The 22264-nt window shown below is 40.7% G+C and overlaps 1 protein-coding gene across 1 annotated transcript in view; it reads left to right on the top strand.

The window, feature by feature from the left end:
* Positions 1-22264, top strand: part of SLC25A26 (solute carrier family 25 member 26) — an 83743-nt gene that overhangs the window by 7196 nt on the left and 54283 nt on the right. Inside the window, exons 4-5 of the mRNA XM_008925701.2 lie at positions 10949-11053; positions 12258-12305. Coding sequence (XP_008923949.1) covers positions 10949-11053; positions 12258-12305 — 153 coding nt within the window. The remainder of the gene's footprint in view (positions 1-10948; positions 11054-12257; positions 12306-22264) is intronic.

Here is a 22264-nt window from a genome sequence, read left to right as displayed (position 1 = left end):
CAGAACCAAAGTTAACTGTACAGCTCCAGATTGATTTGTACAGAGTTTTTTATGTCAGTTTAATATGACAGTGTATGTATTAATTACAAGAAACTTTGATAAATTGATGTCCTGCTCTGAGCCTCTCACACCAACCTCCTGCAAACATGGTTTTGTGGGACAAGTTTAAGGTTGTCCCAGTTTGACTGATGAGGTTTCCTTCAGGAGTGCCAAAGTGGTCGGATTCAGCACAGCTAATTTGGATTCAGCACAGCTAATTTTGTATCCCACTGGCTTTTCCATGGAGGTGAGAATAAAGTCGTTTGGCTCACGTTGTGGAGAAGGGAGCTGACAACAGCCTTTTCCACCTAATATTTAGATATTGTTATGGTTACCATCTGAGCTTTGCGAGATATTCAGTGAAAGTTCTGGGCTGTTGCTTGTAAATACTGGGTTCACTCTTATCTTTCTGACCTTTTGTTCTTGATTGGCTATTTTTGATGACACTGTCTCTTTTTTTTTTTTTCCCCTACTCTGTAAGACAGCAAGTTACCTTGACTTTCCGAGAGGAAGTGTGTGGGAGGACTGAGGACCAGGATGGGAGGGAGATGTCCTGTTCTTTTGGCAGGTAGTTGTAATGACCATGCTCTGGAAGTAGATTACCAGCTGAAGTAACTGAGCTGCTTTTGTCCTTGTATAAGTTTCCAGAGTACTTTAGGGAGAGTTGAATGCTGGAGACTTGAAATGTCTGAAAGTTCGTCACTTCAATGGGCAGAGGGGATCATGTGTCTCCACAGGGCAAGGTGAGGACAGGTATTTTAAGGTGAAATTCCAACCTCACTTGTGTATTCCAGTGCGTTGCTACTTGAGGTACTTCTGTGATAAGAGCAAAGTGTGTGGTTCATCTGTGATTAGCATCTGACCCTCTGTATTAATAACTTGAGAATTTTTTTATCTGCTGTTGGGATGTGTCAAATAGGAGAACTTCTAAATGCAGAAGTTATCTTTCTGGGGAATTCAGTTAGCTTTCTCTACTAGTCTTAACTTGTTTCTTAAAAGAAGCAAGTTCAAATGCAATCAAGTTTACAGTTTACAAATCAGGATTCTGTAGAAAGACATTTTAAGTGTGCTTTAAATTCAAATAAAGGAGGAAAGTCTATGTTTTACTTTATTTTATGCTTGTGTTTTTTGGCTTTCTTTCCTGGATAAAAAGAGGCATTTTAAACATGGTAGACAACACAGTGTTGTCTGTGTCTGTGAGTCAGCCCCTTCTTCCCTCTGCCCTGGCAGTATTGTTTGAAACAGTTAACTGGTTTCAGTTTAATAGAAGAACATGAATCTCTGAAAGTTTATTGGTATGAATTCCATGAGTGTAACTGTCCGGGTCAGAGAAGAAAGTTGCTATTAATGCCTGTTCTGAGGAAAAGGCAGAAGCATGAGTCAGACAAATCCACAGAGTAATGGAATGAGAGGATCTCCAGCAGGATAATTGGTCAGGGCTTTACAGCACAGTAAGCTCTAGAAGATCAGCTTGCAGGAGCCCAATCTAAAAGAGATAAAACAGCCTCTCACAACAGACATGAAGTTAAGATTTTAGGTATTTGAAACTCCAAAACTTGCATGTTGGAAGATGTGGCTTTTCAGTTCAACAGGCAAGTTGGACACTCTAGGCAGAGCTGCTTTTAGTTCAACAAAGTGATTTAGTACTTAGAGTGTCTAGAATTTGGGCTAATGGCTTTGAATTTTTAAATATGTCTTTTCTAGGAACTGAACTAATAAATGGACTGAACTGTTTAAAACCAAAAAGCTGCATTTTCTGCTTTGTGTCCTGTCTCCTCTCATCCCATGTAGTGTGGGCTGGCAGATCACGGTGTTCAAAGTAGTATCCAAAGTCTGACAGCAGCCAAAGTTTGATGGGACTTCTTCCACAGTACTTTAACTTTTTTTTCTATTTTCATTGATCAGTACCTGTAATTTTAGCTGTGACTGTGCCTTTTGTGCTGTGCATATCTGGCTGCATCCAGGCTTTGGGAAGGGGAATATGCTGACCCTGGCAAGATGTGCAGTGGAGGGGAGTGAGCAATGTTGGTGGTCTTTTGGATTAATCGTGGTGGGGTTTGAAATACTCATAAATTAATCTATGTGAGGTCAGGTCTGCAATACAGATGCTGTAGGATTTTTGCCAAATCCTTTTTCAGAAGCAGTGGTTGGGAGATGGTTGGGAAGGTGAGACTGCTGCCATTAAGAGCTACTGGGGAAGGAGCAGAGCTGGAGCGGATGGAAACTCAAATCAGAGCTGCGTCTGGGAATTGGTTGTAAATAAAGATGAATGCAGGAGTGAATCCACAAATGCTGCCAACAAATTCATCATACAATTAAAGGCTGAAACAGCAAATTAAGAACTGTCAAACACCTAACCAGCCACCCACGCTGATCTTCTCTTGTATGCTCCATGCTAACTGCATATATTGCCTCTTCTTCGTCAGCTGCTCTTCCAACACTGCTTTGTGTCATCTGCCCAGTCCAGGGCTCAGAGGTCATGCTACTTTGCAGTAAAGCTTGATGGTTGTCATGTCTTTTCTTTTAATCCTAGGGCTGATACTCAGTTGATTTAGAAATGTTCGTAGCTCAAAGTGTCTGTAGAGGAAAGCTAATTTGGATTAAGGAGTATAAGTGAGAAATAAATAATTTGAAAGTATTTCCTGATGGATTTCCTGACTTATTCTACCAGAGTCAGCTTTGGAAAAGTCTGAGATACTTTGGAATAAACTTACCTTAAACTAATGTTCTATCAGGGTTTGTCAGGAATAACTATGAATAGCTCCATATGTGGACAAGCCCATAATTCTTTAAGTGAAAAGGCTGAAGGAAAGAGTAAGGGATCAATTAGAGGAAAATACTTGATAAAATACAATGTAGTTGAAATTTCCGTGTTCTGGGCCAATGTAGCCCCAAGAGACTGAGCAAATTGTAAAACACCAGTCATCTTTCAACAAGAGACTTAATGTGTTTTCAGAAAATATTGCCTGTGTTCTCTTGCCTGGAATCTCATTAACGTCTGTCCTCCTGTAACACAGCCTGACCCCACTTGGCTCCTTGGAAACAGTTTTATGCTGGATGGGATGCACCATGCTTCTTTTGCTGAAAGAACAGTTTGGCTGGTGGATTTGATTAGTTTCTTAAGCCTTTTAAAATAAGTTTAACAGACTCTCATGGTGAAAGAGTTGCTGGAATAGATTGGATCATACAGATGGTTCTGTATATTGAATTAAGGGTCTACTTTTCTTTGGTTTTAAGGCTTTCTGTCTTTAAATGTGGTAGTAATTTATGATTCAAGCATCAACCAGGTTAAGGAAGATTTTTTTAAAGTTATTCATCTGATTTTTGCCACTTGGGTTTAAACCAACTACATGTGACTACTAAGGAACTTCAAAATCCATGGTACACTTAGTTTGTGCTGGAGTACAAGAGGTGTGCGTAACAGCAGGCCACTTTTGGTAAGTTTTAGGTTTAGTTTTAAAAAGGAAACAAAACTACACTGATTAAGCTTTGAAAGAAGCAACTGAGTTATGCAAAGCACACAAACTTTCAAAATATCTGCAGTGACAAGTACTTCTGCAAAGTGTTTAATGTCAGCCTTCTCAGCTTCACAAACTTTCCCTGTTCTTTGCCCGTTAACTGATGTGACTGGAATAAGAGTTTCTCCTTGGGGTGAAGAGAACTCAGCACAAATTTCCACTGAGTACAAAGGTGTATCTGGCTAAAGGAGAGGTAGGCAGGGAACCCCCACAGCAAGATTTGTAGGGAATGTAGCTGGGCAATTGAAGAGCCATGTGTGAGGAGGGAAACCTGAGAGCCCAGTAGCCCTGAGAGGGCTCCTGAAGTGATGGACGAGGAGCCAGCTGAGGACTTCAGGCAGCTGGGGTGAAAAGGCTCATCCAAGAAGGCCATTGTGAAGGAAGAAGTGAGTGGTGGTGTTGGTGATGCTCTGAAGCAGGAAGAAGGGAGCTCTGGAAAGTAATAAAATGGAGCTGACTTAGGTTTGACAATGACAGGATGAAATAATGCTCTGCAAAAACAGCTCTGCGGATTCCAGGTAAAATTGTCTAAGGTGGGAACTTGGAGGAAGTTGAAAACATTTGTGCAGAAACTCCAGTTTTCTAAATGCTTGTGACATTTGGTCCCTGTGAATGGTCTCCTCTCTGAAATAGCATGTTTTTAAGCTCTGGGAGGTGCTGAGATCTGAGGGATCTTGCTGGGTGAGGTTGCTCTTTGAAGAAATGTTTCCTGCCAGCATACAGGGGAGCTGCAGTTAAATTAATGAAGGCCTTATTGTGTCAGTCAGAGGCAAAGATAGGACAAAGAGCTTGGCATTGTCCAAGCTTTCCCATCCAGAGCCCATTAGTCAAAGCTTGTTCTCTCCATGGGGTTTAAATTAGGAGTGGAGTCACCTGTTCACGACCCCAGCAGCTTTACACAGGACTGAATTAAACTGTGCTGTAAAGGCACTTCTGTGCTGTGCATGAGAGTGGGAGGGGAACATAAGATCAGCATATTCTGAGTTTTAATGCTAAAGATGAACACTTTTTCCCTGGGGTTGGCATTTAAAGCAGCAAGTGATAGTGGCCAGTGCATGTACTGGGCAGTTTCCCTCATCCCTGGAGGCAATTTCCTCATTAAAATAGGTGTTAACGCTTCAATTCTTCACTTCAGTCGTTCTCCAGCAGGTAGCACAGCCTGCTGACAAGCACGTGTGGAGGGACTTGTTCACAACTTGAGTTGTGACCCACAGCAAATTACTTGTATTTTCGTTCTGCCTTGGTCAAAGGGGCAGCAATTATTTAGATGAAGGTTTGAGCTGTCGTGGGTCTGTGACTGCAGCAGTTCAAGTGCTCTGTTCAAAGAAAATATGAAACCAAATGATAAATGGGTATCTCCTGTTTCTCTGCTTTTCTGTTAATTTTCCTGGTGGTGGAAAGGGGGAGGAAGTTCATCTTCCATGTACAGATGCATCTCATGTTCCCTGCTAGCAAACATTTCCAATACGAGGGCTGTGACCACAGTTTAGAAGCAGTTATTTGGAGGGTACTTTGCTAATCCCATAATATTGCATTCAATTTTCTCTTCTGTTGGAGAGGGGAAATCCCAGAGAGATCTGAAGAACCAAGGAGGCATGAGAAGTGTCAGTGCTGAATTCAAGGTTTGTTGAGAGCCTCTAAGTTGACCAAGAGGTTCAAGTATCCCGTACTTTCTCAGGATCCAGAGGAAATCAGTGCAACTTCAGATGTCTTAATTTTAAACTCACCTATTATTTTAATAATTCAGTTACCTGAGAAAGGGGAAAGGACACTTTTCATGTTTCAGATTAAAAATAGTAACTTCCTACTTAGAAGGGAACATCTGACATAGAAATTGAGGAACAGCCAAATAGAAAACCCGCAACAAAACACACTTGAGCCCCAAGGTAGCTTTTGTCTGCAGGAGTATGGTGAGGGCTAATGCAGAGTACACTTAAAAAAACCCACAAAACCAACTTTACTGCTGCTTCTCTTTGAATGGGGTTTTAGAGTTGCTCCATCTTTTGTGCTTATTTTACATCATGTTGCAGCAAGCACTTCTTCTGACCTTCAAGAATGGGGTGAGAGATTAGGATTTGTTAGCAGATTGACTGCAGCCTAAACATATGTCCTTTGATAAGTCATAGCCTCTTTGTTGTGATTTTTGTGCAGCAGCTTTTTCTCCCTAATGGGTTAGTGATTATCTTGCCACAGGTATTGTGAGGTTTAGCTTAAAGTCTCTGCTCTCTGGATACAAAGTTTTTTAGTGTCATAAATTAGATTCTTATTTGATTAAAAATAAATTTATGCAAATGACATTTAAGGGTAACTGTCCCCAGGTATGTTCTTTTAGTTCTGTGTTAAGTATTAAATTATATTTATATGGTGAACATCAATTAAAGCTTCTCAGCCTACTCAGACAGATAATGTAATTAAAATTAACCTCCTACTTGAGAAATTTAAATACTAAAATCCTTTAGAAAGGGTTCTAAAGGGTTTAAAGGTGCAACAAAGAAAAGTTTTCTGGAGCTTACTGCGTGTTTCTGAACCAGATTTTCAAGTAGGCTTAGCTGTGCAAGCCAGAGATTTGCTCAGAGTCACTGAGTGCAGGTTCCTAAATCACCAGCCACTAACAAATTCCAGAGCAGTTCTTTGTCCCTAAACTACTCTTCTCCTGCCACGTAGTAGAATAGCTGGCTAATTACTAAATGGAAAAAATTTGGTCTTAATCCTCACCCAAGCTCAGGTTAGTACAGAGAATGGCTCAGCTTGTTAGTCAGGAAGGAGTACATTAACAAAATGGGCTTCAGCAGCCTTTCCTGAGAGCATGGGCAATATCTGTCTCTTACTAAAGATAAGTGCTCAGACCGTATGGTTGTGGGAGCTTTTAAGAGTGTGAGTCAGATCATCAGCTGTGCAAGGTGCAGCCAGGCTGCAGCAGGAAATAAATGCTTTCTCAAGCTGCTCTCCTTAGAGCTACAAAGCTGCTAATGGTTTTGTACCAGCTGTGTCCCTGGTTCTGAGAAAACCTGCCGTGCATCAACCCAGTTTAAATACCCAGCATAAGCCCTTAATGGCAACTATAGCACCTGCTCTCTCCTCATCCAAATGTTTCTGGATACACCTTGTGCACAGATTGTTCCTGCAAGGTTAGTGGTCAAGCTGTAGTGTACCTGCCTAAAAACAAACAGATGTGTTAACTTTGATTCCCTACCAAACCCTACAAATCCAGTCATGGAGAAAATGATGTGCCTGGAGCACAAAGGGTGGAAGCAGAGGGCTGTTAATCTAAATGAGAAATGTTAATATTTGGATGATAATGCAGCACTGAGGACCAGGAGGGGTTGTGTTCTTTTCTAAAAATGTTGGCATTGTCTATGTTTGGCTTTGCTAAAGAACAGAACATGTTGGATAGTGGAGCAGGGACCTGCTAGTGAGCTGGAAGTGGCGTCAGGGTGGTTTGCAGTTAAGTGCTTGTTCCTGAATTTGCAGTGGCAATGCTGTGGGCTCTTTCTAGTCCAGCCAGCTACTTCAGATTTTTTGTCATGTTAACCAAAAGATCATTAACAAAAAATAAAATAAAAAATGTCTTTTTGGTTGGGAGTTTTCTTCAGCCATTTTCATGGAAGGCTGTGTTTGCTGCTGGTTTCCCTGAATGAGCAGAGAGTTGTGGATATCTTGCAGCTTTTGCAGTTCTTGGCTATTGAATCACGAGGGCCTGGATCACCTACTTGCACTGAACCTTCCTGTCCCTCTTTGTTCTTTTTTAACATGTATCTTGTGTTATTGTCTGGAGAAAAATGCTCAGTATCCCTGTGCCGATGAATTAGATGAGTCTGCCTGATTCTGAACAGCTGCTTTAGCTTTGAGTGGGATTTGCCCCTGTGCAGAAATTACAGCTTTAATATCAGGTATTTCCAGTAAACTTAGGTGAGCCCATGGAAAAGGCTTTGGGCAGGTTCCTGGTGCTATTTGGTGCAGATTTTATTTTCTGCTAGCTATGGCCACATGGGGACAGGTTTCAGGTATATAGGAATATATATGTATAATATACGTATTCAAACAAACTGTTTGAATTGGTATATATAAAGCTTCACGGCACTTTTGAGACTTTACTTGTCCTGGTCATTCTTCACCATCAGTTGAGACATTGGTGAGAACAGCCAGGAAAGTCTTGTTCCAGCATGGATCTGACCAGGAGATGGCAGCATTGAAGCATGCAGAGACTATCCAAAAGTTAAAACGCCTTTCCCTGAACTGACAGAAGTAAAAAATTACCTTAATTTAATTAAAACATATACTGTCCTAGCAATACATAGATAAATGTTAATGAAATAGTCCTGGTTTTAGTTTTTATTCCTAATTCACTAATGCAAGTTAGTAAATTAAAAATGCACTTAGGTTTTTGTCTAAATACTGGAGTCACCCTCTGACCTGGTAATGACTTGATACAAGGATTTTGAAATTCAGTACCCTCTTGCTCAGAAGTAGTTACAGTCTTAAAAGGCTAGAAAGATAATAAATGCTAATATTGTCATTTCTGCATACCTGCTCTGTAAACTAATAATAGCTTTGCTCGTAGCTGTAAAATTAGGTTTTCTTAAAGCTTAAAATTAAAAATTCTCCAGCCTTTAGTTTTTCAGTGTTATCATCTTCCTGCTCCTATGATATGTATACATGTGCACTGACAGGGGAGAAGAGAGTCTGAAAGCTGGAAAATTGTGTTACCTGACCTGGTAAATAAGGAAGGAGCTTATAAGGCAGCACCAATTTTCCCCCTGAACTTGGTCTGTAGGATCTTGATTCTGTCTTTTTACTCCCATCAAAAGATGGGAATAATTCCTGGCTCCAGACCTTGCTTGTGAAAATGAGTGTGGCCCCTATCAACAGGGTGCTGTTGTCTGATGCTGTAAGTCTGCCGAGGGCCCACTGCTGGACTCTGTCCATGGCTGGCTCTGCAGATGTTCTGCAGAGAGCTAATTTGTCACAGGGTCATCCCCAAATCCGGTAGGATGCACCAGGAATGGCCTGAGTTTGGTGGGCTGTATTGTGCTCTTCTGTGGCAAGCAACAGGCTACATTTGTGTGAACAGCCAAGAGATTAAAAAGCAATTTCTTCCTGAGATCTTGGTGATTAGGGAGCTGAATGGGCTCCCACCGTGCGAGGTCACGTTATTGTCTGTGTTCCATGTCTATTAATCCCATAGTGGGTGCAGGTAAAAGCCTCCATGGGCAGTTTCTGTGGAGAGGCTGCACAGTTACGTCTTTCACCCTTGGCTATGCAATTTGCTTATAGCTTTCAGATGTCTGAAGACTGAAGTGTGAATTCTCTTGGTGCAGAGTTATCACAGTGGTGCTGTTTGAACATATTTATCTAAGAAAGCAAACTGTGGAGACACACATTGTGTGCTTTTACCTTTGGCAGCGTTACCGGGAAGGCACCGGAGTGATTGAGATCTGAGCGTGATAGAGTTGAGATTTTTCTGCACCCATCTGTCCAGGCTGTTACTTTTTAAATAAGATACCTGTGAACTTAATCTTGCATACTTCCCTTTAGAGACCTGTTCTCCACATCAAAAGGCTGCTGGGATTGTTATTGATACAAAGGAAGGTACATATGTAGGAACAAACAAGGCAGCGCGTTGGAAGTTCAGGTGCACAGCGAAAATGTCACAGTTCAGTCTGATCTTGGCAGTCGCAGCTCGTGGCTTTTTGAGTACCAGAAGTGCCCTATGGAGCCAATCTGACAGCACTGCCCGGGTGACACAGGCCTTTATTTCCTTTCAGAGCAGCGCAGTGTAATCACTGTTTTTGTTCTTGTGCAGCCACAGACTCCCTTGTAAGCGCAAATTCAAATGGGAGAAACATCAAAGTTAATTTGAAATGAAATGCACCCCAAGTAGTCTGGGGGAAATGGAGACATTACTTTGTAGCCACCCTTCTGCTGCCAAAACTGCAGCACCCCAGATGTCAGGAAGCCACGCTGTGCTCTTTGTCTGGTCTTGATTGACTAGATTGTTTTCATCCGAGCCTTTTTAAAGATTTCCTCCTTCCTCCATATTTTTAAGGAATAAAAAGCTAATATAAGGACATGGAGTGTTATGAAGCATGAAGTTCTATAAATATTTATGCTGAACTATCAAACAACTTGACAGTTCTTATTTTCTTGACAGATTGGGGTCACTTGTTATTTTTGACCCTGAGAATTGAAGAGCACATGGAGTTAGATCTGTTTGTAATGACTTTTGGATATTGTTGTCTGGTAAACTTGTAGGAATGTAACAGGATAACAGACTTTTTCTTGGTGTCTTTGTGAAAATGAAACTTAAAACTTGTATTGTGTTGCCCACAAATGACCACTCAAGTTGCTGTATTTCTGCAATCTCCAGTGAATTCCTGTACTTTCTTTGGCACACATTGATTTCCCACTTAGCTGCTTGGTTTGCCACTTCAGACGGGCTACTCTGAATTTGAAGTACTCTGTGATCACCTTTATGTCTAGGAATCATAGTGTGCTCCTGAGTCCAGCACAGAATGGGATTAACGAAGGCTAAAAATTAGGCCTGTGGTGTCTCCAGTGTTTTGCCACCAGCCCCAACACTGCTTTAAGTATCCCTGGAGCCAACCAAAGAAAAACTCTGCTTAAAAGTTTAAGTGCTGATAAACAGGCATTTTCCAGAGAGATAAGAGGCTTGTAACTCCCACACTTCAGGATCCTCATTCCTTAAAATTATATCCACATAAGCTTAATCCCTACCTGAAGCTGAAGTGGCAGGTGAATGTTTTAAAGCTAAGTTTTAAAGCTTATTCAGAAAAGCTGGACCTTTATGGCAGCAGCCATGTTATTACATCCAGCTTCAGAGGACTTTCTTGCCTTGAAAATTCGTTGTCTAGGAAAGGATCAATCCAGTGCTTCACCTTGAATGAAATCTAGTGTGCATTTTAGGGTAAATCTTGAATATATTGTGTGCATCTAAAGCTGACCAGAATGTCTCTTGCTATCAGTCACTAGAGGGCACAAAGGAACTACCAAGGAAAGCAGTTTGTTCTTGAGATCCTAAATCTCCAGTTTAGATATGCGAAAGTAGGGGGGGAAATTCCTGTAGCTGCTAAAAGACAGGATGGCTTCAAATTTGATTTCATTGGTGATTTTCCCCATCCAAATCTAGCTCTGGTTTGAAAGTTAAATATTTCAAGGGTCCTTTCATGTTCCTGTTAGTATAATATTGTGTTCAGAAAGTACATGGTGCTCAGAGCAAATACATAAGCTGCTTATAAACAGCTTTTATGTTCAACTCCTATAATTACAAAACTGATTTCTTTGTTCAGGTTTCTCATATGAAACGAGTGTCCACTGTATGAAGAGAGAGACAGCAAAGGGAATTGCTCTCTGACCCTCTGGTTCTTCTGCAGGTGGCGTGTCTCATACGGGTTCCATCTGAGGTCGTCAAGCAAAGGGCCCAGGTTTCTCCTTCCTCGAGCACCCTCCGGATTCTCTCCCAAACCTTGTACCATGAGGTGAGTTCAGAGCAACATTTCTAAGTTGTGTCATTCTTCCCACTCAGTGCCATATGTGTACAGAAGCATTCCTACAACTTTATTCCAGTTCTGTGCTCTCCCAGCACTTTCCCATCTGTTCTGGTTAGAGGCGATTGGCATGTCAGGATCGAGGGAACCAAACCCCCACCTCCCCCTTGTGTGTGCACTTACATGCATGCTCCAAACAACTCTTTTTGTGTGGGGTACCTCCATTTAAATGGGAGGAAAAATTTTTAAAAAAGGGGATTTAGCATTCCAGGTTCCAAAGCTCTGCTTGTATGTGTGCAAACAGTCCTCTGGGACAGCAGAACATCCAGTCTCTGTGTGTAGAATTTGCTGAATGGTCCCCAGTTTTTGAAGCAGGCTTTGGAGGGGGTGTCCTAAAGGCACTGTTTCAGAGAGGCTCTATGGGAGCCAGGAGGAACTCTGGAAATGGGTGCTCATCCAGTATTGGTGACTTTTGAAAAATAAGGGCTTTTGTAATCTTCCCAGGAGTTATGCTGTTCCCTCCTGTAGAAACCTGTTCACCTCTGGTTTTGCAGAGTCTCACAAGGCGTGTTTTTCAGGTTGTATTCCATAAGAGAAAGTGGCTCCTGAAAACACTGTGGGGAGAAATACTATACACAGTTCTGAGTGTAAAATAAAAGCCAGGAGAAGGAAGACATAAACATGATCTTTAAATGATTCACTGGATTGTTATTTGCTTTCAAATGAAAACTATTGTGATAACCTTGCACAAAAGATTCACTGGAACTTCTTTCTGTGACTTGATCATTCTGCTCTAAAAGCTGGTGCTCTCAAAACCATATGTTTTTCCCCTTCTGTGTTGCTGTCCAGAGAACTATAAGCCTTTCCAAACACTTGAATGAACTGCCCTATACAACATAATTTTATATATGCTTATAAAATAGATTTTAGTGGTTTTGAATGCTAATCAGCTGGTTAAAAATATAAAATATTTGTGTTGATAAAAGCTCCGAATCAAGGCTGAGAAGGTGAAAATAAAACCCTCTGGCATTGTAAGTAATGGAACACAGTATACAATGTTACAATGAATATAGTCAATTTGAGGTTCAGGTGTGACACTGGGCAGGCTGTAATGCCTGCAGTGTAATCACTGACTAAATGTGCTCTTTGGCAAACTAATTCCCTGTGGATGATGCTTTCTTTTGTTGTTTTACAGGGTGTTCAAGGACTTTATCGGGGTTATAAAAGCACAGTATTAAGAGAGGTAAAACACTTGTCTTTTTCTCTTTTTTTTTAAAATCGATTCCTTTGCCTCACTTAGTTTTCTAACAAGAGATAGTTGTTCTGATCAATTGCTCGAACCATAAACTCTAAATCCCAGTGTATTTCATTCTAGATAAGTTACTGGTCTGTAATTTAAATAGAATACTGATAATGTGCACTAAGAAAACCTGTGATACACGTGTTCTGTCTCTCAGTTCTGTTGCTGCTAAATTGAAAATGGAGGGAAAGGTATATGTTAACATGAGAAAACAACAAACTAAAATACTGGAAACTTTCTCAAGTCTTGTGATTGCATCATGTGAACTGTATATGCCAGCAGTGAACTGGTGGCATCAGGCCAAGTTTAGCACAGACAGATTTAGGCTTTCTTTAAATATATTCGTCAGCAGATGCCAAGAGATTATCTGTCATCTGTATATAGGGAGGATTGTGCTCTCTCTCTTTTTTTCTCTTTTAATGTGTGAAGGAAATGTATTTAGTCACCCAGTCTGTAGATTTGATATGGCATTGCTTAACTCTAAATCAGAAGTACTTCAATGTTGGGAAAAAAAAAAGTGGGGCTAAAAATATTTTTGCCTGCTTAGCAGAAAAGAGTTCCTAAACTAAAATCTTTTCATAAATGTAATGTGAATTCCAGGATTAGTGTCATGGAAGTGTTTGATATGCCATGTGGACTGAAGGCAGATTATAAAAGAAGTAGAAAAACCTACTGAGAAATTCCCAGTCTAAAATAGTTTCAGAATCAGATCCCAGGAGGTCATCTTTTGACAAAGCAGAAGTTGCAACATGTATGTGTAGCTGAAACAGAGATGAGGCTTGGTTTCTGGGAAAACATAAAATCACAGAAAGGTTTGGGTTGGAAGGGGACCTTAAAACTCATCTTGTTCCAACCCCCTGCCATGGGCAGGGACACCTTCCACTAGCCCAGGTTGCTCCAAGCCCTGTCCAGCCTGGCCTTGGACACTTCCAGGGATGGAGCAGCCACAGCTTCCCTGGGCAACCTGTGCCAGGGCCTCCCCACCTTCACAGGGAAGAATTTCTTCCTGACATGTGGTCAGACAGAACCCGTGTTGTTCAGGAAGGTGCTTTATGTGTGTATGGGGGGGTTTGTCCTCTCCTTACATAACTCAACTGAGTAAAATAGCTTTGGGTCTTTCCTCTTCTGTTTTAACCACGGGCTCAGATCTGTTGGCTGTGTTGCCCTTGATAATAAGGCCAGTTGCAGAGGCCTTTAAAGCTTTGATTCAAGAGCTCTTTTAAAAGCCTTTCTTCATGCTGAAAACTGTTTTTAGGTACAGTTATGTTAGCCAGCTCTTGTTACAAGTACGGAATAAAGATGGGTATTACCTAAAATAAGAAATACAAAACTTAGTGTTCTTAAAGTGCTGACAAATGCTAATGCACTGCAGTCTATTTTAGCAGTTTTGAGTGTTTAAAAAATTAGTTATTTGTGCAAAGATGACACCTGCTTTTCTGAAACGTAACCTCCACCACAGCTTTGTCCTGCACTTATTTTCTGGCTCACTAAACACGTTATTCACTCAGATTTCATTTGCAGACGGGCAAAAAAGGCCAACAAATACGGATCATTTTGATTTCTCTGAGGGGTTCTGAATAAATGAATAAATTTAGATCCCATTGAATACAGATTTTGCATACTAACAGGTAGATAAAACACACAGTTGCTACTGGGTGCTATTCTCCTTAAAATTTGTTTTGACATATGTCAGGGTGGTAATTAATTTGCAGACCATATTCATGGCACAGTGTGTGACCCTGCTGAGATAACTTTGTTTACTCAAAATGGCAGCACTTTGTTGGAAATTTAATGGGGGTCCTCTCCATTATGTGTATTCATAAAAGATCCTTCAGAACTGATTTCAGTTGAAGTATTGCTTTTTGGGAGAATCTGTCCAATGGAATGAGAAGTAAATGATTACCAAATGAAATGTGCTTTCTCTTCAAAATGAAACAAATCATAGGTGATGTTCAAAGAGAAAAAAAAAAATCTTTGAATTTAACACTGTTAAGACTGATGCATTTTTCTGACATTAAATTTTGTAAAGCAATGTCCAGTTGAGTAAGAGCAGAATATTGCACCTTCAGCTGGAGCTGTTGTAAGGATGACATTTAATCTTGAGATTTTTCCTTCTCCTTAAGTACATTTTTTCCTTTAGAGAAAGTCTTTATTTTCACATAAAAATCTATATTAATTCATTATTGGACATAACCAGGTAGCTGCATAGCATGTATAGGCTGACATTTAATTCCAGCTGACTTTTTTACTTATAGAGTTTGTTTACATGCTTTGGTTCTTTCACCTTCACAAACCCCTTTGTTTAGTTACAGTGGAGTGGGATTTTTTGGATAGAGGGGCTTCAATGCATGATTTTTCATTTTAAAAAAGTAATTGGAAGAGGCTGGGAATATTGATGCTTTTCAGATGATGATATTCTCACACTGCCAAAGTTCTTGAGCCAGAATTTAAGAAAGGTTAATTTTAGCTGTTGCACTGGGATGAAATTTTGTGTATTACATCAAGCAGATTTCAGTGCCTGGGCAGAGATCTGTTTGCCAGTTGATTGGACTTCAGTGGGAATGAGTCTGTTTATAAATGGAGTGTGATGTTGAAACCTCATATTTTTACTATAGCAAAGCAGATCTTTTCAGGACAGCTTCATGTAATTTGCTTTAGCTGCTGTGCTGCTGCTGTTCTGGTGAAAGGTAGTTGTTTTATCCTTCCTTTTTGATTCTCAGTCTTTCACATATCCCTTTATCTTCTCCTCAGAATACTTTCTGAGCAGATGAACGTTGGTAGAGAAAGAAGATGGCTAAATATATAATGCTTTCGGAAATAACTGTGTGAACCTCAACACTTGAAAGTTTTGGCTTTTCACCTACCTCCTTTTTGGTGACTTTTCTCTCATCTCCATTACTTTTTGGGCTTTACATCTTCCTTTGATGTAGTTACACTGAACTAATCCTAAAATGGAAGGGGAAGTGAGGTACAGTGCATCATTCTGTTGGCAGTAGAGACCCGAAAGAGACATCTGTGCTCCAAGAGAAAAGCTTTTATAGTAAAGCACAAAGTGAGAGCATGGTTATTAGGTTGCTGAATGAGACTTTGAATAAATGGCAGAAATTGGAGGCTGTGAAATGATGTGGAATTCCCATGATGTCATTTCCAAAGCAAATCCAAGTGGGAATTGTCTTTTCCTATGGTTGTAGTGTGCATCGGTGTGGAAAGTGGATTACGCTGCTAAGAGCAGTCAATGAACAGGTAAATTTATTCATGTTTTCCACAGCAGAGACAAGTTAATTTGTAAAATTAAAAGAATCCAGCCATCTTATAACAAGGCAGGACCAGACTGTAAATCCACTAGAATTTCTTAATGGGAATGTAGTTCTACTGCTGAGATCTTATATAAGCAAATGGAGCCAGATTTTTAATTCCTGCATAATTCATTTTATTAACTATGACCAAGTAGAACATCTGTTAAAATTCCATAATGTTCAGTTCATGGGAAAAAGAAAGAAACCCCTGAGTTCCCGTTGGAGCTCTTCCATTTCCGTTCATGTTACAGGACTCTAGCAGATGTCTTAAAGGACATTATTATGAATGAAGGGGCAACACAAAAGGAAAGGAAGAGCTTTATCCAGTTTCCCTGTGTATAATGAGTTACTTCACCCTTGGCATGTCTGTGTGCAGGTTGCATCTTTGTACCAGTAGTGCCATGGTAAATGTCATGTCACGAGTTACCATGGTTTGGAAGAATTGAGTGAGTGCTGAGTGGGTGTTCTGTGTGCTTTTAATTCAGTCTGTCACTTTAAAAAATATTGCAGACAGACTGGGCTCTAGCTTAGAAATAAATTCAAATGGAGCTAAAATTATTATTAAACTCTTTTTATCCTCTATGTTGCCTCATAGACTTTTCTGAGACAATTCACGCTCTGGCCGTAGTGGCCTCCATTCATGTGGAGGTAGCAACGATGCTTTACTTGTCAGTGTTGGTTCAGAATTCATCTCAGAGCTCTGAATTTGAAAGGAAACCACCTGGCCCCACTCTGGTACAGCACAGAACTGGCCTTGCTTTCAGTGAGATGGCCAAGTCGTCCCTTCTGGAAGTCCCAGTTCGTTAACTTAGTACACTTTTGGGTTGGTTTGGGACTTTTTGTGTTTGTTTTTTTCCCTTAAAATCAAATCCTAAATGAATAAAGGCAGCTGTGCTGTCTTGGGAGGGAGAGAGCACTCCATGGTATAATAACTTTGGGGAAGAGAAGGCCAGTTAGTTCCAAATATGCTGTTCCATTAATGAGTGGCAGCAGTGTGACAAACAGCAACACATTCAGGCTCTTCCCAGTTGCAAAAGCCAAGAAGTAATAATGTCTCCTGAGGAGGAGAAGGTGCTGTTTGTTGTGTGTGTTCCACAGAACTGCTGTCCTGTTGTAAGGTGTGTCTCAAAAGGGCTATGGAGAATATGCATCTCTGCAGATGAAGAAGGAGCTAGAAGGACAAAGACCAACAAAAAACCCTCTTCTCAAACGACTTGCTGCCTGGGAGAGGGAAATTAAAACAACTAGCAGCCAAATGGGCCTTACAGGCACACCTGCTGTGTCTTCCTAAATTTAAAGGGTCAGTGAACAAAGGATGCTGAGAGAGGTTTGTATAAAAACGTAAAACCCAGCTGAGGTAGGTTGACCCTGTTGACTGAGGGCAGGAGGGGATCTGAGAGAGCTAAGCTCAATAGGGAACACTCTGCAAACAGGGAGCCCAGTTTGTTTATTCACTCAAGGTAGTTTTGCATGCTTTTCTTTTGTTAGGACATCTTTATATAAATATCCTGTTCTCCTAGCTGTTAGAGGTTTTTTTTTTACAGTTTATCTCTGTTGCTGTAGAACAGAAAGAATGTTATTAATACATTCTTTGACTTGCACAATTAAAACTTTGATCTTCTGTCATTCTCTGTGTATTACAGAGCAGATGTCGATAGAAATAGGCAAACAGGACACTATCTTAATACAATATTTGGAAAAATAAACATCCTCCTTAATGAAATATGTGCAGTATCTGTCTTTTGTTACCTTCTGGAAAACCAAGCTGGCTTTATGTTATTTTGTGATTCTAGATAGATTAGATTTAACCAGGAATTTGCCACGCAGGAGCCCTAGCACTGGGGTTTTGACTTTTACTGAGCAACCAGCATTTCTTTGGCTTAGGGGTTTCCATGTAGAACATCAACAGTCTCATGAAAGAGGTGGGAACTGTAAAATGGATTAAAGAGCTATGTGGAAAATTGTACAGAAGTTATGTGACATGATTAATGGGAGGAAAAGTTGAAAAATAAGTCCCTGCTCCCCCTTCTCCTTAACATCACTTTGTCTTGGAAAGCCTATCTTGTATGAGCTCTTGTATCACTTTTGCACTTGTATCCTTCTAGATACCAATATTGAAAGGATTTTAATTTTGAGGGGTGTATGAGGGTTAAAGGTAATTCTTGAGGGATAAGAGCAGGGGTCAAGTCCATCCTCAGGAGGAAGGGCTCAGGCACATCATAACTCCTGACTCTGGAACACCAGTAAACAGATAAAAGGAATAACTGTCCTTTGCTGCTGTAGGTTGTGCTCATTGTCTTCTCCCTGCACAAGCTGGAATAGTACTTGGAGCTGAAAATGGAGATCTCACAAAGCACTTATAAATGTGTTTTACAGACCAGAAAATAACCCTGTTTTTTCTAATTTACAAGTTGTGGGAAATAGGTTTTGTGACATACCTGAAGGGCAGATAAACTGGCCAGGGTGGACAGAGAGCTAAAGCAAGTTCCTTGAAGTCTGGGGGGAAGCAGTGTCTTTATTTTTTTTTATTTTTTTTTTTTGCCAAGCATGTTCAGTGAGCTCAGATTTTCTGGTTGAACCCTCTCTCTCAGGCCAGGTGCAGTATCCATACAGGCTGCCCAGAAGCAGAATTCAGCCATCCTTGCTGCCATCCATGTGCAGTTTACCAATGGAGCACACAGTTATTGCATCTCCCTGACATCAGTGGGTGTCTTCAGATGAAAAGAATTTCATATATGCAGAGTATTTTTGTACTTTGAAAACTACTGCCTAGCATCTGGGGTCTTTGAACAGAAAAACACTTTGAAAGCCTTGTGGACTGAAAGCACCATATGTGATTTGATAATGCAGATTCTTTCCAAGTGAATGTGTGTGCAAGCAGAGTCTTGCAGGAAGCGTGCTCTGCTCCAGGCTTCAAACAGAGATACCATTTCCATACAGTCTCAAAGCAGTTCACTAAAGTGTTCCTGCAAATGATGTTTTCTGCAGCATTCAAGGTGTAGGAATGTGTTTTGTGGGTGAGTAGCAGCACTGGGGGCAAGAACAGGTTGGGAAGAAGAAAATGCCATGAAGAAAAAGTTCTGGTTTTCTTCATGTTGTGACATTTTTGTTTCTTTTGTTGATTTTTTTGGTTGTTTTTACTTTTTAAATCACCTAAGAACTGTATTTCTTACACTGATTGCTCTGATTTTTAAGTTTCACAGTGGTTTGAAGAGCACACTCCATGTGCTATCTCCAGTGGAGAACATGAATTTCCCCACTGTTTTCCCCCACCTAAATAAAATTATGTGTTACAAAGGATCAGGAGGAGGCTGCAAATCCCTCATGAAAGAGAACACACAAAAGGCTTCCCTTTCCCTCATGAGAAGGTGGGACTGTGACAAGAGGGAGGACAGGCACCAAGAGATAGTGTCCTCATTTTAAAGGAAGGAGAAAAGGCTTAAAATAGGAACACTGGAAAGTAACAAATAAGTGATTATAAGGGATATTAAAAAAGCTATCTGATATTAAAATCTTCAAAACTTTTCCAGGGAAACCAAGAATATTAGAGTTAATGGAATAATTTTGAATCTTGGAATCATAGAATCGTTTGGGTTGGACAAGACCTCTCAGATCATTGAGTCCAATCATTAAGCCAACACTTCTTCAACACTTCCACCCACACCTCCACCTGGAGACCAGAATCTTCTATCACTGTAGCCCTATAGCATGACACTGAGGTCAGGGGAAGACCCTACAAGTCTAATGGGATTACACAGTTGTACCTACTTCTGTAAAATTTGACTGGCCTTAACATTTGTGACTGTTTAAAAGCAAGCAAGCAAGAATCAAAGAGAAATTTGTGGAGTTTTTGGCTGAGTGGCGGCTTTTAGTTTTAATTCCACAGCTACATGCCAGTATGGGCAACTGTATTTTGTCTGTCTAAGTTCTTTCTGTAGGTCTCAGTTCCTGTTTTGCTAAGCAGTAGAGTAATCCTGTCATGGCTGAAGGGTTGCTGGGCTTTTTCTTGTGAAGGCCACATAGCATTTGTGGGTGAAGCAATTTCTGCATGTCTGTGCTGAAGTGGGTAATTCTCTAACCCTACAAAAATACGTGTGTGTTGTGTATCTGTTTATATAAAATCCGTGCAAAGATCATACAGATGTATCTACATGTAAAATAGGGTATTGTTTTTAATAATTCCTTGTCAAGAGTCTTGGACTCTCTGAAGCAACTAGTCCTATAAATGTATGCGATCGGTGTGGAACAGCAAGCAATTTAACAATTTTCTGAAAGCACAGGACTGTTTTTCAAGGATGAAATTCTTTCCTGAAGTAAACCAAAACATGATTTTACAGTGGAAGCCTTCCACCAGCAGGATCATGCTGCTCTCAGTATTAATAGCAATTACCTGGTTTTTATGCTTAGGTTGCTATTACCTATTTTCTCTACACCTGCTAAAAACCAGAGGAAAAGAATCAGCAATCCAAGAATTGAATCTGTAGCCCAAAGGGTGTGAAAAAGAAACCAGATCTGTGGCAGAGAGCTTATGTAATTTATCAGTTATGATAATGTTTGGAAGCATGGCTAGAGAGGCACTTGTGAGAGTCGACCACAAGAACAGTTCTTCCAAGTGCTTGATACACATCATACTTCAGTTTTTTTGAAAGACTATCTCCTTATTCTCTTGCAGGAAATAGGAATTGATCCCAGTGTTTTGAGCACAGGAGAAGTGACCCTCATAAAAGAAAATACTGAAAGCCCTACCTAGCTCCAGGATATTTTAAGGGCCAGACTTGGCTAATGAAACAGCTTTCTTAGCTTGCTGAAAGGGGAATCTTGGCAGTGCACTAGCAATCAGTCAGTTCGCTTGGCCAGGTAAAGGAAAAGAAGTTACTTTGGGGCACGGGAAGTCTTTCTTCTAATCAAAAAAAGAGAAGGAAACCGGAGCGTGTCTTGCCCGCGGCCCGACACCGGGGGGCGGCAGCGCCCGCACCTGCGGCAGCCACAGCCCAGGGCCGCGGGGATGGAAATTTGGGATGACCTGTGGATCCTGGAGCTGGCTTTGCTCTGATCCCGCCCCTCCGAGCAGATGCAAAGGAAACATAAGATCTGAGATGTCATTACTTTGATTTGATTCTGGCCGCTAGTCCTGTTGAATTTCGTGGGAAATTCAAACGCGCGAGGAAACGGAGAGAGATTCAGTTTAGGGATGGTTTTATGGGTTGCTGTTTTTTAACTTTAACCAGGTTTTCATGTGATATGAATGGACTGCATAAGGTGTGTAGCATTCCCCATGTATTGTTGCCCAGTGGAATAAAGCCTAGGTGACACGAAGAAGAGAAAGGAGAATGTGTGATCCTGACACGTTGCAGTGCCTGGGCTGTGTAATAAACTGTTTTAAATTTTACTTTAGCATCAGTTTTTGCCAATATTCTGCATTTCTCTAGCTTATCTGTTTTTAAGAAAAATTCAGTGAGCTTTATAGTCTTTGAGATAATCCCAGTGTTGGCGTGCACCTTAATTTGAAAATCCCATGTCACTTTTTAGTGACAATGTAGTTGGAAATGCATGTAGGGGGTGGAGCAGGAGAGACTGGTGGTAACATGATTTTCATTATTTTTATAGAAATGTAGGCAAAGCAGGCCTGGTGTGTATACTGCAGATGGAAATAGTGTTATTAAACCAGGCTTTTATCTCACTTTTATTTTTCTGTTAATTTTATAGAAGCCAGTAAAGCCTAAGCTCTGCAAATTTTCTTTTTATGTTGGTTGAATATGTGAAAATCGTTTTTTTGCTTTTCAAAGCCAGCAGGTCTAGAGTTTGGCCTGAACATTTTGGCATCACACTGCCCATACTTGGGCTGCTCTGCCAGATCTGGCTATCCCAGGATTGTTTCTTTCCCAGTTAAAGGCTGCTGGTGATGCACAGTATGTGACATAGATGAATTTCTGTCCTAAGTAGACTGAGGCATCTCAGTGCTCTTTCAGATAGAGCAAACCCTCAGAACAGAGGCAGATACATAAGCCAGGATACTACCCCTGCTTTCCCATGGGAGAACAGGTAGTACATTATATTCTGCGCTTGCATTTGGCATTGCAGACTCTCTTAATGTAAAAGTGAAGGGAAAATAAAGAAGGATCCACAAGTATCAGAACAAATAATATGCTCATACCTCAGTGGGAGGTTATCTGCTCCCTCCTTGCTTCTGCTGATATGAAATCCTGAAGTGCAATAAAACATTTTAGGAGTCTCGTGAAACACAAGACCATAAGGCGCTTAACTGAACTGAATCTTGTCTTGCTGACTTTAATATACTGAATGCCAGTTGAAGCAAAATTTGGCCCAGTATTAATCTTGCCACTGGCTACATACCTCACAAGTTTTGAGTGGATGTTTTTTACCCCTTTCCTTCCAGCCTTCCCACCATTTTGCCTTCTGGCCTGTACAGCTGTGCTGCTGGTATCCTTTCTATTTCTGGAAATGACCCATGCAGTTAGGTCAGTTTGTTTTAGCCTTGCTCCTTGTTGCTGGAGTAGAATAGCACATTTCCCCTAGCTGCATGAAAGCCAGGGTAGACAATCTTGATAAATATGATTAATGGGCCTCTCTGCTTTACTCTGCAGC

Source organism: Manacus vitellinus, unplaced genomic scaffold (assembly GCF_001715985.3).
Source record: "Manacus vitellinus isolate BGI_N305 unplaced genomic scaffold, ASM171598v3 scaffold_14_pilon, whole genome shotgun sequence".
NCBI lineage: Eukaryota > Metazoa > Chordata > Aves > Passeriformes > Pipridae > Manacus > Manacus vitellinus.
Note: the sequence above shows the minus strand (reverse complement) of the source record. Positions and strands in the feature narration are given on the sequence as shown.